The sequence below is a fragment of the Oncorhynchus tshawytscha genome, unplaced genomic scaffold (genome assembly GCF_018296145.1).
Source record: "Oncorhynchus tshawytscha isolate Ot180627B unplaced genomic scaffold, Otsh_v2.0 Un_contig_2098_pilon_pilon, whole genome shotgun sequence".
NCBI classification, from domain to species: domain Eukaryota; kingdom Metazoa; phylum Chordata; class Actinopteri; order Salmoniformes; family Salmonidae; genus Oncorhynchus; species Oncorhynchus tshawytscha.
Window position 1 is genome coordinate 1 of NW_024607717.1, and position 18,267 is coordinate 18,267.

Sequence of the window (18,267 nt, forward strand, 5' to 3'; positions counted from 1 at the left end):
TGAAACATTCTAACTGTTGAGTCTGTACCACATTGAGGACATCACCACACTGACACATTCTAACTGTTGAGTCTATACCACATTATGACTATGACATCACCACACCACACATTCTACCTGTTGAGTCTATACCACATTATGACATCTCCACACTGACACATTCCAACTGTTGAGTCTATACCACATTATGACATCACCAGACAGACACATTCTAACTGTTGAGTCTATACCACATTATGACATCAACACACTGACACATTCTAACTGTTGAGTCTATACCACATTATGACATCACCACACTGACACATTCTAACTGTTGAGTCTGTACCACATTATGACTATGACATCACCACACTGACACATTATAACTGTTGAGTCTGTACCACATTATGACTATGACATCACTGACACATTCTGACTGTTGAGTCTGTACCGCATTGACTATGACATCACCACACCACATTCTACCTGTTGAGTCTATACCACATTATGACATCTCCACACTGACACATTCCAACTGTTGAGTCTATACCACATTATGACATCACCAGACAGACACATTCTAACTGTTGAGTCTATACCACATTATGACATCAACACACTGACACATTCTAACTGTTGAGTCTATACCACATTATGACATCACCACACATTCTACCTGTTGTCTATACCGCATTATGACATCACCACACTGACACATTCTATCTGTTGAGTCTATACCACATTATGACATCATCACACTGATACATTCTAACTGTTGAGTCTATACCACAATATGACTATGACATCACCACACTGACACATTCTAACTGGGTACATTGAGACAGATAAAACCTGTATAGTATACCAATATGTGGAACTCTTCAGTCTTTCCCACATCATGAATGTCATTGTGTATTTTGTCTGGTAAGAGTGAGTATAGTTGGGAGTATTGTTCTTACCAGGAGGAGGGACATTCATAGGTATTCCTAACAAATAAAAACAATTGTTAGCAAATTCCTCTCTGTGGGAAAGTTAAACAGGGTGAATATACAAATATATAAAAGGGAGAGAAAGTTAGAGCCTGGGAGAGAATGTGGGAGAGAAAGTTAGAGGGAAAGAGACAGAAAGCAGGAGAGAGAGAGAGACGGGGGGAGAGAGAGAGGAGGCAGAGAGAGAAGAGGCAGAGAGAGAAGAGGCAGAGAGAGAAGAGGCAGAGAGAGAGAGGAGACAGAGGAGACAGAGAGAGAGAGGGAGACGGGGGGACAGAGAGAGAGAGAGAGACAGAGACGGGGGGAGAGGAGACAGAGAGAGACAGAAAGAGAGACGGGGAGACAGAGAGAGAGAGGAGACAGAGAGCGAGAGAGGAGACAGAGACAGAGAGAGAGAGGAGACAAGAGAGAGAGACGGGGGAGACAAAGAGAGAGAGAGGAGACAAGAGAGAGGAGGACAGAGAGAGAGAGGAGACAAGAGAGAGAGAGAGGAGACAGAGAGAGAGAGAGAGGAGACAAGAGAGAGAGAGGAGACAAGAGAGAGAGAGAGGAGACAAGAGAGAGAGGAGACAAGAGAGAGAGAGAGGAGACAAGAGAGAGAGGAGACAAGAGAGAGAGAGAGAGACAAGAGAGGAGAGAGGAGACAGAGAGAGAGAGAGGAGACAGAGAGAGAGACAGAGGGGGGGAGGAGAAAGAATGACAAAGTGAGAGAGGTGTAGACTTACTTGGTGGTGGGATGAGAGGGGGAGCCTGGCTGACGTTGGGAGGAGGGGGAAGGAATGGGGAGGAGGGATGTTTGGGGGAGGGGGCCGGGGGAAGAAGGGGGGCATCTTGTTGGGGTTTTGCTCAGCGTCCGACGACGAGTGTTCCGAAATCACCTAGACAACGAAGAAATGGCCAAATCACAACTGGGTATGTGATTCAACAGCCAACAGAACTTCTATGTAGGCCATGTCATTTCATGTGTTAGTGAAGGGTTGTCCCGACACCAGTATTACTACGATACCAGGCTAAAAAGTCCTTTACAAACCTGTTGAAAAGACTAAATAAAACTAAAATATGACTCTGGGTGTCAACATAAGGTTTTCATAACAGCAAGGAACTGTTTTCCTCAGGAAATTAAAGATGAGTTCCTGGAAGACTTAAAACTACCTTAATATTATATTTATGTTTTTAACTGACGTTTTGGACTCGATGTGTCAATGTATGGCTCATTATTTTATTTTTATTTAATAATATATATTTTTCTGTTTAGTTCACGTAATATTACACTGAGTTTACAAAACATTAAGAACAACTTCCTAAATATTGGGTTGTGTGTGTGTACCTGGATGTTGTTTCCTCCAGGTGGTGTGTGTGTGTGTGTGTGTACCTGGATGTTGTTTCCCTCCAGGTGTGTGTGTGTGTGTGTGTGTACCTGGATGTTGTTTCCCTCCAGGTGTGTGTGTGTGTGTGTGTGTGTGTCTGGATGTTGTTTCCTCCAGGTTGTGTGTGTGTGTGTGTGTGTGTGTGTGTGTGTGTGTGTGTGTCTGGATGTTGTTCCCTCCAGGTGTGTGTGTGTGTGTGTGTGTACCTGGATGTTGTTTCCCTCCAGGTTGTTTGTGTGTGTGTGTGTGTGTGTGTGTGTGTGTGTGTGTGTGTGTATATACCTGTGTGTTGTGTATCCTCCTGGATGTGTTTCCCTGTGTGTGTGTGTACCTGGATGTTGTTTCCTCCAGGTTGTGTCTTCGTCGTCCCTCCACTCTGCTGATGGTAGCGGTCCCTCCTCCAATCACGTCGATCGTACCACTGGTCTTCCTGAACACAACCCCACGCCGTACAACATGAGTCACTCAGCAGACCATCTCCTCCGGAACAACAAACAGGAAGCTGTCACGACTAAGGGCCTTTTGGCTCAAGATGAGATGTTTCGCCTAGTTGGCTCTGGGATTCGAACAAGCAACCTTCCAACCACTAGACTACCTGCCGTCTACTCAGTCATTAACGACTAAGACAACGCTCTTAACCACTAGACTACCTGCCGTCTTCTCAGTCATTAACGACTAAGCCAACGCTCTTAACCACTAGACTACCTAACCACCACACCACAGACAGTTCGGGGTACCTAACCACCACACCACAGACAGTTCGGGGTACCTAACCACCACACCACAGACAGTTCGGGGTACCTAACCACCACACCACAGACAGATCTGTACCTAACCACCACACCACAGACAGCTCTGTACCTAACCACCACACCACAGACAGCTCTGTACCTAACCACCACACCACAGACAGATCGGGTACCTAACCACCACACCACAGACAGATCGGGGTACCTAACCACCACACCACAGACAGATCGGGTACCTAACCACCACACCACAGACAGATCGGGTACCTAACCACCACACCACAGACAGATCGGGTACCTAACCACCACACCACAGACAGATCGGGGTACCTAACCGCCACACCACAGACAGATCGGTACCTCACCACCACAGACAGATCGGGGTACCTAACCGCCACACCACAGACAGATCAGTACCTAACCACCACCGACAGATCAGTACCTAACCACCACAGACAGATCGGTACCTAACCACCACCGACAGATCAGTACCTAACCACCACAGACAGATCGGTACCTAACCACCACACCACAGATCGGTGACAGGACACTAAAGTCAGAAAGGACAACACACAGCAGCACTAATACACACATAAGATGTAGAATCTGTTATTACATGTCTATAACATGGCTATCACCTGTCACACACACACGTGAGTCAATGTGCATACGTGTGTTGCATTTAAATGTGTTTACTGTTGCCAAGGTGATGACTCCCGTTAAACTTAACGTTGCCGCGGAGACAATTGTTGTCTGCCGCGGTGACAATTGTTGTCTACCACGTTGTGCCCTAACGACGTGACGCAACTACGACGTTTGTCACTAGTTTATCGGCCGAGGGAAATTAAAATGAGTTTATTTTGTGTTTTAAATAGCATCTGGACAAGACAGAATACTGTACATGGATGTATCAGTGTGTTGTTGTGATAAAGCCCCGTCCCATGTATCAGTGTGTTGTTGTGATAAAGCCCCGTCCCATGTATCAGTGTGTTGTAGTGATAAAGCCCCATCCCATGTATCAGTGTGTTGTAGTGATAAAGCCCCATCCCATGTATCAGTGTGTTGTAGTGATAAAGCCCCATCCCATGTATCAGTGTGTTGTAGTGATAAAGCCCCATCCAACTCAAGATGAATGTATCAGTGTGTTGTAGTGAACAAGCCCCATCCCATGTATCAGTGTGTTGTAGTGATAAAGCCCCATCCCATATATCAGTGTGTTGTAGTGATAAAGCCCCATCCCATGTATCAGTGTGTTGTTGTGATAAAGCCCCATCCCATGTATCAGTGTGTTGTAGTGATAAAGCCCCATCCCATATATCAGTGTGTTGTAGTGATAAAGCCCCATCCCATGTATCAGTGTGTTGTAGTGATAAAGCCCCATCCCACTCAATACTATACATGGATGTATCAGTGTGTTGTAGTGATAAAGCCCCATCCCATGTATCAGTGTGTTGTAGTGATAAAGCCCCATCCCATGTATCAGTGTGTTGTTGTGAACAAGCCCCATCCCATGTATCAGTGTGTTGTAGTGATAAAGCCCCATCCCACTCAATACTATACATGGATGTATCAGTGTGTTGTAGTGATAAAGCCCCATCCCACTCAATACTGTACATGGATGTATCAGTGTGTTGTTGTGAACAAGCCCCATCCCACTCAATACTGTACATGGATGTATCAGTGTGTTGTAGTGATAAAGCCCCATGCCATGTATCAGTGTGTTGTAGTGAACAAGCCCCATCCCATGTATCAGTGTGTTGTAGTGATAAAGCCCCATCCAACTCAAGATGAATGTATCAGTGTGTTGTAGTGATAAAGCCCCATCCAACTCAAGATGAATGTATCAGTGTGTTGTAGTGATAAAGCCCCATCCCATGTATCAAGTGTGTTGTAGTGATAAAGCCCCATCCCGTGTATCAGTGTGTTGTAGTGATAAAGCCCCATCCCATGTATCAGTGTGTTATAGTGATAAAGCCCCATCCCATGTATCAGTGTGTTATAGTGATAAAGCCCCATCCCATGTATCAGTGTGTTGTAGTGATAGAGCCCCATCCCATGTATCAGTGTGTTGTAGTGATAAAGCCCCATCCCATGTATCAGTGTGTTATAGTGATAAAGCCCCATCCCGTGTATCAGTGTGTTGTTGTGATAAAGCCCCATCCCATGTATCAGTGTGTTGTAGTGATAGAGCCCCATCCCATGTATCAGTGTGTTGTAGTGATAAAGCCCCATCCCATGTATCAGTGTGTTGTAGTGATAAAGCCCCATCCAACTCAAGATGAATGTATCAGTGTGTTGTAGTGAACAAGCCCCGTCCCATGTATCAAGTGTGTTGTAGTGATAAAGCCCCATCCCATGTATCAGTGTGTTGTAGTGATAAAGCCCCATCCCATGTATCAAGTGTGTTATAGTGATAAAGCCCCATCCCGTGTATCAGTGTGTTGTAGTGATAAAGCCCCATCCCGTGTATCAGTGTGTTGTAGTGATAAAGCCCCATCCCATGTATCAGTGTGTTATAGTGATAGAGCCCCATCCCATGTATCAGTGTGTTGTAGTGATAAAGCCCCATCCCGTGTATCAGTGTGTTGTAGTGATAAAGCCCCATCCCATGTATCAGTGTGTTATAGTGATAGAGCCCCATCCCATGTATCAGTGTGTTGTAGTGATAAAGCCCCATCCCGTGTATCAGTGTGTTATAGTGATAAAGCCCCATCCCATGTATCAGTGTGTTGTAGTGATAAAGCCCCATCCCATGTATCAGTGTGTTGTAGTGATAAAGCCCCATCCCATGTATCAGTGTGTTGTAGTGATAAAGCCCCATCCCACTCACGTATAGTAGGACATGTCCTGGACGGGGGAGCAGTCCACTGTGGGGGGAGATCCTACCATCAGAGGGAGAAGGGGGAGACACAGTTAGACCTCCCCTCACACACTCAGAGGAACTCATTCACGTGTACTGTGAGGAGAAAAACGGAAGCAAGCTTGTGTGTCTGTCTGTCTCTGCCTGTCTGTCTGTCTGTCTGTCTGTCTGCCTGTCTGTCTGTCTGTCTGCCTGTCTGTCTGCCTGTCTGTCTGTCTGTCTGTCTGCCTGTCTGTCTGCCTGTCTGTCTGCCTGTCTGTCTGCCAGACAGTGTTTTGCCAAATCCTCTACCAGAGCTAATACATGAGTCTCTCTCATGTCTCTTAACCTGTCCTAGGATAACCTTACCGTATCTTTACCTGTCCTAGGATAACCTTACTGTCCGTATCTGTCCTGGGATAACCTTACCGTACAACCTGTCCTAGGCTAACCGTACTGTCTGTACCTGTCCTAGGCTAACCTCACTGTCTGTACCTGTCCTAGGCAAACCTTACTGTCTGTACCTGCCCTAGGATAACCTCACTGTCGCCTAACCTGTCCTAGGATAACCTTACTGTCGCTTAACCTGTCCTAGGATAACCTTACTATCTGTACATGTCCTAGGCTAACCTTACAGTCCGTATATATGTACCAGTCCTAGGCTAACCTTACGGCCTGTCTCTACCTGTCCTAGGCTAACCTTACAGTCCGTCTATATGTACCTGTCCTAAGCTAACCTCACGGTCTGTCTCTACCTGTCCTAGACTAACCTCACCGTCTGTCTGTACCTGTCCTAGGCTAACCTTACTGTCTCTACCTGTCCCAGGCTAACCTTACGGCCTGTCTCTACCTGTCCTCTACGGTCTGTCTCCTGTCCTAGGCTAACCTTACGGTCTGTCTCTACCTGTCCTAGGCTAACCTTACGGCCTGTCTCTACCTGTCCTAGGCTAACCTTACGGCCTGTCTCTACCTGTCCTAGGCTAACCTTACGGCCTGTTCTACCTGTCCTAGGCTAACCTTACGGTCTGTCTCTACCTGTCCTAGGCTAACCTTACGGCTCTTATTCACCTGACCTGTGTACGGCTCTTATTCATCTCTACCTGTCCTAGGCTAACCTTACGGCTCTTATTCATCTGATCTGTGTACAGCTCTGACCATCTCTACCTGTCCTATGCTAACCTATATGTACCTGTCCTGACCTGTGTACAGCTCTGACCATCTCTACCTGTCCTAGTCTGACCTGTGTACAGCTCTGACCATCTCTACCTGTCCTAGGCTAACCTTACGGCTCTTATTCATCTGACCTGTGTACGGCTCTTATTCATCTCTACCTGTCCTAGGCTAACCTTACGGCTCTTATTCATCTGATCTGTGTACAGCTCTGACCATCTCTACCTGTCCTATGCTAACCTATATGTACCTGTCCTGACCTGTGTACAGCTCTGACCATCTCTACCTGTCCTAGTCTGACCTGTGTACAGCTCTGACCATCTCTACCTGTCCTAGACTAACCTCACGGCTCTTATTCATCTGACCTGTGTACAGCTCTTATTCATCTGACCTGTGTACAGCTCTGACCATCTCTACCAGTCCTAGGCTAACCTTACGGCTCTTATTCATCTCTACCTGTCCTAGGCTAACCTTACGGCTCTTATTCATCTCTACCTGTCCTAGGCTAACCTTACGGCTCTTATTCATCTGACCTGTGTACAGCTCTGACCATCTCTACCTGTCCTAGGCTAACCTATATGTACCTGTCCTGACCTGTGTACAGCTCTGACCATCTCTACCTGTCCTAGGCTAACCTTACGGCTCTTATTCATCTGACCTGTATACAGCTCTTATTCATCTGACCTGTGTACAGCTCTGACCATCTCTACCTGTCCTAGGCTAACCTTACGGCTCTTATTCATCTGACCTGTGTACAGCTCTTATTCATCTGACCTGTGTACAGCTCTTATTCATCTGACCTGTGTACAGCTCTTATTCACCTGACCTGTGTACAGCTCTTATTCATCTGACCTGTGTACAGCTCTTATTCATCTGACCTGTGTACAGCTCTTATTCATCTGACCTGTGTACAGCTCTTACCATCACTACCGGTCCTAGGCTAACCTTACGGCTCTTATTCATCTGACCTGTGTACAGCTCTTACCATCTGACCTGTGTACAGCTCTGACCATCTCTACCTGTCCTAGGCTAACCTTACGGCTCTTATTCATCTGACCTGTGTACAGATCTTATTCATCTGACCTGTGTACAGCTCTTACCATCTCTACCTGTCCTAGGCTAACCTTACGGCTCTTATTCATCTGACCTGTGTACAGCTCTGACCATCTCTACCTGTCCTAGGCTAACCTTACGGCTCTTATTCATCTGACCTGTGTACAGCTCTGACCATCACTACCTGTCCTAGGCTAACCTTACGGCTCTTATTCATCTGACCTGTGTACAGCTCTTATTCATCTGACCTGTGTACAGCTCTTACCATCTCTACCTGTCCTAGGCTAACCTTACGGCTCTTATTCATCTGACCTGTGTACAGCTCTTATCATCTGACCTGTGTACAGCTCTTACCATCTGACCTGTGTACAGCTCTTACCATCTGACCTGTGTACAGCTCTTACCATCTGACCTGTGTACAGCTCTTATTCATCTGACCTGTGTACAGCTCTTATTCATCTGACCTGTGTACAGCTCTTATTCATCTGACCTGTGTACAGCTCTTATTCATCTGACCTGTGTACAGCTCTTATTCATCTGACCTGTGTACAGCTCTTATTCATCTGACCTGTGTACAGCTCTTATTCATCTGACCTGTGTACAGCTCTTATTCATCTGACCTGTGTACAGCTCTTATTCATCTGACCTGTGTACAGCTCTTATTCATCTGACCTGTGTACAGCTCTTATTCATCTGACCTGTGTACAGCTCTTATTCATCTGACCTGTGTACAGCTCTTATTCATCTGACCTGTGTACAGCTCTTATTCATCTGACCTGTGTACAGCTCTTACCCATCTGACCTGTGTACAGCTCTTATTCATCTGACCTGTGTACAGCTCTTATTCACCTGACCTGTGTACAGCTCTTATTCATCTGACCTGTGTACAGCTCTTATTCATCTGACCTGTGTACAGCTCTTACCATCTGACCTGTGTACAGCTCTTATTCATCTGACCTGTGTACAGCTCTTATTCATCTGACCTGTGTACAGCTCTTACCATCTCTACCTGTCCTAGGCTAACCTTACGGCTCTTATTCATCTGACCTGTGTACAGCTCTTATTCATCTGACCTGTGTACAGCTCTGACCATCTCTACCTGTCCTAGGCTAACCTTACGGCTCTTATTCATCTGACCTGTGTACAGCTCTTATTCATCTGACCTGTGTACAGCTCTTATTCATCTGACCTGTGTACAGCTCTTATTCATCTGACCTGTGTACAGCTCTTACCTGGTGGTTCATGTTCATGGATGTCTTGTAGAGGCTGGCTGGAGTGGGGAAGTCAGGTTTGGACGTGTGGATGGGTAAACTCACTTCCTTCTCATTCCCCGTCCTGCCCTGCTGAACCTGGGGGGGGGAGTAGAGTAGGTTTATAACATTATCTTTAAATGGATATCTTGGTTTTAAACAACTCTGGTTTATCTGTTTTACACTGATTATCATATGGCAATTCAATGAGACAAAGAAGGAAGGTAATTGAGAGGAGGAGAGAGAAGGGAGTTTAGGAGATGTATCTTAGTGATTTAGCTGGTAGTGGAGGAGATGTTGTGTCTTAGTGATTTAGCTGGTAGTGGAGGAGATGTTGTGTCTTAGTGATTTAGCTGGTAGTGGAGGAGATGTTGTATCTTAGTGATTTAGCTGGTAGTGGAGGAGATGTTGTATCTTAGTGATTTAGCTGGTAGTGGAGGAGATGTTGTGTCTTAGTGATTTAGCTGGTAGTGGAGGAGATGTTGTGTCTTACAGTGATTTTGCTGGTGGTGGAGGAGATGTTGACGACCTCCAGGCCCATCCTCAGCCTCTTCTGTTTGTCACAGTAGCCCTTCCACGTGTCCTCGTTGAACCCATAGTTAAAGTAGTCAGACAGGTCAGCACCTAGACACACACAGACAGACACACACAGACAGACACACACAGACAGACACACACAGACAGACACACACAGACAGACACACACAGACAGACACACACAGACAGACACACACAGACAGACACACACAGACAGACACACACAGACAGACACACACAGACAGACAGACACACACAGACAGACACACACAGACACACACACACACAGACACACACACACAGACACACACACACACACACACAGACACACACACAGACAGACAGACACACAGACAGACACACACAGACAGACACACACACAGACACACACACAGACACACAGACAGACACACAGACAGACACGCACAGACACACACAGACAGACACACACAGACAGACACACACACACACACAGAGACAGACACACACAGACAGACACACACAGACAGACACGCACAGACAGACACAGACAGACACACACAGACAGACAGACACACACAGACAGACACACACACACAGACAGACACACACAGACACACACACACAGGACACACACAGACACACAGACACACACAGACAGACACACACAGACAGACACACACACACAGACAGAGACACACACAGACACACACACACAGACACACACAGACACACACAGACAGACACACAGACACACACAGACAGACACACACACACAGGACACACACAGACAGACACACACACACAGACACACACACACAGACAGACACACACAGACACACACACAGACAGACAGACAGACACACACACAGACACACACACACAGACACACACACACAGACAGCAACAGACACACACAGACACACAGACAGACAGACACACACAGACAGACACACACAGACAGACAGACACACACAGACAGACAGACACACACAGACAGACACACACAGACACACACACAGACACACACACAGACACACACACAGACGTTTATGTTTACAAACTCCTACCAAGCCTCTCAGTGTAAAAGTGGACCAATCAGAAACGTAACCCCGCCCACTGTCAGAGGACACAGTAACGCGTACCTGGTTTCCTCCAGGGTTTCTCCTCGAATGTCCCACAGTAACTCCGCCCACAGTAACCCCGCCCACAGTAACCCGTACCTGGTTTCCTCCAGGATTTCTCCTCGAATGTCCCACAGTAACCCCACCCACAGTAACCCCACCCACAGTAACCCCACCCACAGTAACCCCACCCACAGTAACCCCGCCCACAGTAACCCCGCCCACAGTAACCCCGCCCACAGTAACCCGTACCTGGTTTCCTCCAGGATTTCTCCTCGAATGTCCCACAGTAACCCCACCCACAGTAACCCCACCCACAGTAACCCCACCCACAGTAACCCCACCCACAGTAACCCCACCCACAGTAACCCCACCCACAGTAACCCCACCCACAGTAACCCCACCCACAGTAACCCGTACCTGGTTTCCTCCAGGGTTTCTCCTCGAATGTCTCCATGTCCACCTCCACTACTGGGACTCCATTGATGTTTCCGGGGCCTCCAGATCCACACCCTTTAACTTGTTCCCTACTAGAGAGAGAATAGAAACCAGGACACCACATGGAAAATAAACATTTAGAATATCTACCCGTGTTAAAATATACAGAGGACAATTTAGTACATCAACAATATCTACATTTATACCATCTAGTTACACTTAGCTGCCCAAGACATGGAGGTGGGAATGGACACCTATGGTGGTGGGAATGGACACCTGTCAAGACATGGAGGTGGGAATGGACACCTAGACATGGAGGTGGGAATGGACACCTATGGTGGTGGGAATGGACACCTATGGTGGTGGGAATGGACACCTATGGTGGTGGGAATGGACACCTATGGTGGTGGGAATGGACACCTATGGTGGTGGGACTGGACACCTATGGTGGTGGGACTGGACACCTATGGTGGTGGGACTGGACACCTATGGTGGTGGGACTGGACACCTATGGTGGTGGGACTGGACACCTATGGTGGTGGGACTGGACACCTATGGTGGTGGGACTGGACACCTATGGTGGTGGGAATGGACACCTATGGTGGTGGGACTGGACACCTATGGTGGTGGGACTGGACACCTATGGTGGTGGGACTGGACACCTATGGTGGTGGGACTGGACACCTATGGTGGTGGGAATGGACACCTATGGTGGTGGGAATGGACACCTATGGTGGTGGGAATGGACACCCATGGCGGTGGGAATGGACAACCATGGCAGTGGGAATGGACACCTCTATCAGCCTGTACTATACATTTCCCACTCCATGTCGGCCTGTGTAAAGTCAGGTGCATAGAACAGGTGAAGAACAGAACACTACAGTACCTGTTCCATAGGGTCTGGCTCCCGCTGTCTTTATGTTCAGGTTAACAGGAGCCACTCCATACGTCCTACAACAACAAACCAGACATGTCAACAACAACAACAAACCAGACATGTCAACAACAACAACAAACCAGACATGTCAACAAGAACAACAACAACAACAAACCAGACATGTCAACAAGAACAACAACAAACCAGACATGTCAACAACAACAACAGCTTCAAAGGCTGTGAAATACAATAGATGAATTCAGGCTCATCAGCCTGAACCCCTTTATCTGGGAATAATAAGGTCAGATCTGCTTAGTCATTGCGGTGAACTATCCCTTTAAAGACATTACGGATGAACTATCCCTTTAAAGACATTACGGATGAACTATCCCTTTAAAGACATTACGGATGAACTATCCCTTTAAAGACATTACGGTTGAACTATCCCTTTAAAGACATTACGGATGAACTATCCCTTTAAAGACATTACGGATGAACTATCCCTTTAAAGACATTACGGATGAACTATCCCTTTAAAGACATTACGGATGAACTATCCCTTTAAAGACATTACGGATGAACTATCCCTTTAAAGACATTACGGATGAACTACCCCTTTAAAGACATTACGGGTGAACTACCCCTTTAAAGACATTACGGTTGAACTATCCCTTTAAAGACATTACGGTTGAACTATCCCTTTAAAGACATTACGGTTGAACTATCCCGTATCTATTCTGTATCTTATAAAAACTATGTTAACATAATCACTAGTTAACTACACATGGTTGATGATATTACTAGTTTAACTAGCTTGTCTCTGCGTTGCCTATAATCGATGCAGTGCCTGTTAATTTATCATCCAATCACAGCCTACTTCGCCAAACGGGTGATTTAACAAGCGCATTCGCGAAAACAAACTGTCGTTGCACCAATAAACACCCTAAACACCAATGTACCTAACCCTAAACACCAATGTACCTAACCCTAAACACAAATGTACCTAACCCTAAACACCAATGTACCTAACCCTAAACACCAATGTGCCTAACCCTAAACACCAATGTACCTAACCCTAAACACCAATGTACCTCTACTTTAAAGACGCGTACTGTGGGGACCTCTACTTTAAAGACGCGTACTGTGGGGACCTCTACTTTAAAGACGCGTACTGTGGGGACCTCTACATTAAAGACACGCACTGTGGGGACCTCTACATTAAAGACACGCACTGTGGGGACCTCTACGTTAAAGACGTGTACTGTGGGGACCTCTACTTTAAAGACACGTACGTGTACTGTGGGGCTCCGGTCTTGATGTCTCCGATGGTGACACGAACATCATCGTCATCATCGTCGCTGTCGCTATCACTGTCGTCATCATCTCCTGGCTCCTTCTCCTGAGAAAGAGAGAGGGGGGAGAGAGAGAGGGGTGGAGAGGGAAAGAGAGGGAAGGGGGATAGGGAGAGGGGGAGGAGAGAGAGAGGGGGATGGAGAGAGAGAGGGGGATGGAGAGAGAGAGAGGGGAGGGAGAGAGAGAGAGGGGAGGGAGAGAGAGAGAGGGGGATGAGAGAGAGAGGGGGATGGAGAGAGAGAGGGGGATGAGAGAGAGAGGGGGATGGAGAGAGAGAGGGGGATGGAGAGAGAGAGAGGGGATGGAGAGAGAGAGAGAGGGGAGGGAGAGAGGGGGGGTGGAGAGAGAGAGGGGATGGAGAGAGAGAGGGGATGGAGAGGGGAGAGAGGGGATGGAGAGAGAGAGGGGATGGAGAGAGAGAGGGGATGGAGAGAGAGAGGGGATGGAGAGAGAGAGGGGATGGAGAGAGAGAGGGGATGGAGAGAGAGAGGGAAGGGGGATAGGGAGAGGGGGAGGAGAGAGAGAGGGGGATGGAGAGAGAGAGGGGGATGGAGAGAGAGAGGGGGATGGAGAGAGAGAGAGAGGGGAGGGAGAGAGAGGGGGATGGAGAGAGAGAGGGGGGGGAGAGAGAGGGGGATGGAGAGGGGGGTGGAGAGAGAGAGGGGATGGAGAGAGAGAGGGGATGGAGAGAGAGAGAGGATGGAGAGAGAGGGGATGGAGAGAGAGGGGATGGAGAGAGAGGGGATGGAGAGAGAGAGGGGATGGAGAGAGAGAGGGGATGGAGAGAGAGAGGGGATGGAGAGAGAGAGGGGATGGAGAGAGAGAGGGGATGGAGAGAGAGAGAGGGGATGGAGAGAGAGAGAGGGGATGAGAGAGAGGGGAGGAGGGGGAAAGAGAGGAAAGGGGGAAAGAGAGGAAAGGGGGATAGGGAGAGAGATGGAAAAAGAGGGAGGGAAAGAGAGAAGGGGGAGGAGAGAGGAACAAACAGAGAGAGACAGAAACCCGGATCAGAACCCATCTCCTGAACACAGTAGGTCATAAAGTGTTTCCAGACCACATGAACTGACCAGGAGAAACTCCAGAACTTAATTACACACAAATCCCAATTCACCCCGCCTTGCATCGACAACGATAGGAGAAACACTACCCCTCGGTCTCAAATGGCACCCTATTCCCTATATAGTGCACTACTTTAGATCAAAACCCTATGGCACCCTATTCCCTATATAGTGCACTACCTTGGACCAGAGTTGGCACCCTATTCCCTATATAGTGCACTACTTTAGACCAGAGTTGGCACCCTATTCCCTATGTAGTGCACTACTTTAGACCAGAGTTGGCACTCTATTCCCTATGTAGTGCACTACTTCGGTCAAACTTGGTGCACTACAGGGGAATAGGGTGCCATTTGGGACACACTAGGGGGAAGAGGTCTTACCTGAGCTTCCACTCCGTTGCCTGTAGTAGCTGCCTCTTCTGACTCGGTAGCAGGAATAGGTGCACTGAGGATGTAAATATCACCAACACATTATTCAGACTGAGGACGTAAATATCACCAACACATTATTCAGACTGAGGACGTAAATATCACCATCACATTATTCAGACTGAGGACGTAAATATCACCAACACATTATTCAGACTGAGGGTGTAAATATCACCAACACATTATTCAGACTGAGGGTGTAAATATCACCAACACATTATTCAGACTGAGGACTGAAATATCACCAACACATTATTCAGACTGAGAGTGTAAATATCATCAATAGATTATTCAGACTGAGGGTGTAAATATCACCAACACATTATTCAGACTGAGGGTGTAAATATCACCAACACATTATTCAGACTGAGGGTGTAAATATCACCAACACATTATTCAGACTGAGGACTGAAATATCACCAACACATTATTCAGACTGAGAGTGTAAATATCACCAACACATTATTCAGACTGAGGGTGTAAATATCACCAACACATTATTCAGACTGAGAGTGTAAATATCATCAATAGATTATTCAGACTGAGGACTGAAATATCACCAACACATTATTCAGACTGAGGACGTAAATATCACCAACACATTATTCAGACTGAGGGTGTAAATATCACCAATAGATTCAGACACATCCTGTAGACAATACAACAGAGAAAGTTGAGACAACTCAATAACAGTCTTATTTATACACAAAACGGGTGGAGGGGTGAGGAAGTCACCTGACAGCAGCGGATAGTTTGGCCTCTTCTTCATCGGCTCTCTCATCATCATCTAGAAGGGAAACGACCATTCATTCATTAACGAAAGGTAAAAATGTCAACGATAAAGTCATAGATTACAATATCTAACGTTACCTAGTTAAATAACTTACATAGCTAACTAGCCACGTTTATTGGTTCAGAAGATCCCATGCAAACGAGCCATTCATATCCAATGCTTCTGCCGTCCATTGTATTTCCCCCCACATACAGGTAGCTAGATAACTACAAACTGAGCAAACTACAAACTGAGCAAAGTGCAAATCCTTGGTGCAATCCTGGTGCAATCCTTGGTGCAATCCTTGGTGCAATCCTTGGTGCAATCCTTGTTGCAATCCTGAAGGAAATGCTGTAGCTTTAGTGGGTCGGCTTGACGTTTACAGTGACACTAGGCCAACACATGCAGCACCACGGCACCTTTAGGCTTACAGCAACTAACTGTGCTAATCAGGTAGCACCTGTGCTAACGACTTTGCAGTTGCATTCGTTATAACTGGAACCACTTAGCTAAATGTTATATTCATTGTAAACACCTCTTTTACCTCCGTAGAGCCACTCTTCTTCCTCGTCTCCGCCGTCTCCCGCACTCGCGTCCGCCGGGGTTGTTTTGTCCGCCGCCTCTTCCGCAGACATCTTTTAACCAGCGGTAAAGAAAGTGTCTTTCACGAAGATCCCGACTCTTGTTTTTCCAGCTAGCTAAGTTGGCTTAACGAAACAACCCGGATAGTAGTAAATGCACACGACCAAACAACAACAAAAAATATATCTATAGTTAAAACAGCAGAAGTCGTCATAAATTATTGCATTATCTCGAAGCGCGGAAAAATATCCACTTCATACATTTTGATTTTCGACGAGCTAGCGGGTGGACCGTGTGCCCGGAAGTAAATCCTTCAACAGAGGGCAAGCAAACTGTCTTCCTATTGGTCTAAGCGGGATTCTGTCGGCGGAAGTCAAACATTGAACGGTTCATGCGCAGTTGGGACCGGGGTGTCGAATGGAGTAACGTTTTAAAGACACCAGAGGGCGAAATAACATCAATCCGATTTTATTTTTTTGGGGGGGGACACAGCATGAAGTTGTTTTTTATTATTGAAAGACAATGTAGCAAACCACTCCCTGGGATACATCTACTTGCTATTTTGTTCATCACAACAATTATGTGTTGATACATTGGTGACTACAGTGTGGACAACTATTCTGCTAATTCTTGTATACACTATACCTGTATGCTAATCATGAATACACTTCTTATAGCGTCCCACACAAACATTCAAGACTCCCTTATTAAAAAAACAACACAATATACAATGTCCATTAAATACCCAAAACTACATCATTCTCTTCAATTAGGTGTGTATCGTCATGTCTACTGTGCACACAACAGCAGTCCAGTCCATCTGTAGTGATAGACAGCCGATGGCCACTTTAAAATGTCCTGATTGGTGTTGTGGTTTTGTATGGGGGTGGGGTAGGGTAGACTTTAATGCAGAGGCTGCTCTATAGTTAATGTAGTTAATGTAGTTATGGCCACTGGAGTTCAGCCTCTGTGTGGTTTATTGAACTATAAGGGGTCGTATAGATGGATCTATTAAGGCATACACACACACACACACACACACACACAGGCACACACACACACACACAGGCACAAACACACACACACACACACACACACACACACACAGGCACAAACACACACACACACACACAGGCACAAACACACACACACAGGCACAAACACACACACACACACACAGGCACACACACACACACACAGGCACACACACACACACAGGCACAAACACACACACACACACAGGCACAAACACACACACACACACACACAGGCACAAACACACACACACAGGCACACACACACACAGGCACAAACACCCACACGCACACACACGCACACACACAGGTACTCACACGGGTACACGCACACACACACAGGTACTCGCACACACACACACACACACAAACACACACACACACACAGGCACAAACACACACACACACAGGCACAAACACACAGGCACACACACACAGGCACAAAAACACACACACACACACAGGCACAAACACACACACACACGCACATACACTGTGAGGTACTTAGGAACAGTCTCTTGCACTTTGCCGATCTGTTCACTAGAAAGTTTGTTTATGCTTACAGAAGCACTAAGTGTTTGTCTTCTTGTGTCTCTATCCTTCTGTCCCTCTTTCCCTATTAATCACTCTATCTCTGTATGTTATATTACAGTTTTTTTCGATTGCTAAACGACAGTGGGCACAAC

At 46.7% G+C, this 18,267-nt stretch overlaps 1 protein-coding gene and 2 long non-coding RNA genes across 5 annotated transcripts; all 3 read right to left on the reverse strand.

The window, feature by feature from the left end:
* Positions 1 to 76: 76 nt before the first annotated feature.
* Positions 77 to 1,762, reverse strand: LOC121842830. The gene is made up of 3 exons (XR_006081330.1): positions 1,697 to 1,762; positions 469 to 968; positions 77 to 117 (listed from the first exon to the last, which is right to left on the reverse strand). It is a non-coding gene; the product is annotated as an uncharacterized LOC121842830 (long non-coding RNA).
* Positions 1,763 to 1,766: 4 nt separating this feature from the next.
* LOC121842831 lies at positions 1,767 to 5,949 on the reverse strand. Its single transcript, XR_006081331.1, has 3 exons — positions 5,918 to 5,949; positions 2,670 to 2,768; positions 1,767 to 1,849 (listed from the first exon to the last, which is right to left on the reverse strand). It is a non-coding gene; the product is annotated as an uncharacterized LOC121842831 (long non-coding RNA).
* Positions 5,950 to 9,470: 3,521 nt separating this feature from the next.
* Positions 9,471 to 16,873, reverse strand: LOC121842829 (pre-mRNA 3'-end-processing factor FIP1-like). 3 transcript variants are annotated; one of them, XM_042312587.1, is made up of 8 exons: positions 16,501 to 16,873; positions 15,929 to 15,980; positions 15,146 to 15,209; positions 13,647 to 13,753; positions 12,364 to 12,428; positions 11,460 to 11,566; positions 9,893 to 10,023; positions 9,471 to 9,498 (listed from the first exon to the last, which is right to left on the reverse strand). In XM_042312587.1, the coding sequence occupies exons 1-6, from the start codon at positions 16,598 to 16,600 to the stop codon at positions 11,508 to 11,510; spliced, it is 447 nt and encodes a 148-aa protein (XP_042168521.1). In that variant the 5' UTR covers positions 16,601 to 16,873; the 3' UTR covers positions 9,471 to 9,498; positions 9,893 to 10,023; positions 11,460 to 11,507. The 3 variants fall into 3 exon arrangements, with proteins under 3 accessions (XP_042168521.1, XP_042168520.1, XP_042168522.1); XM_042312586.1 differs by having other exon boundaries at positions 11,460 to 11,569; positions 16,501 to 16,872; XM_042312588.1 differs by having other exon boundaries at positions 11,460 to 11,569; positions 16,510 to 16,868.
* Between the last annotated feature and the right edge of the window lie 1,394 nt (positions 16,874 to 18,267).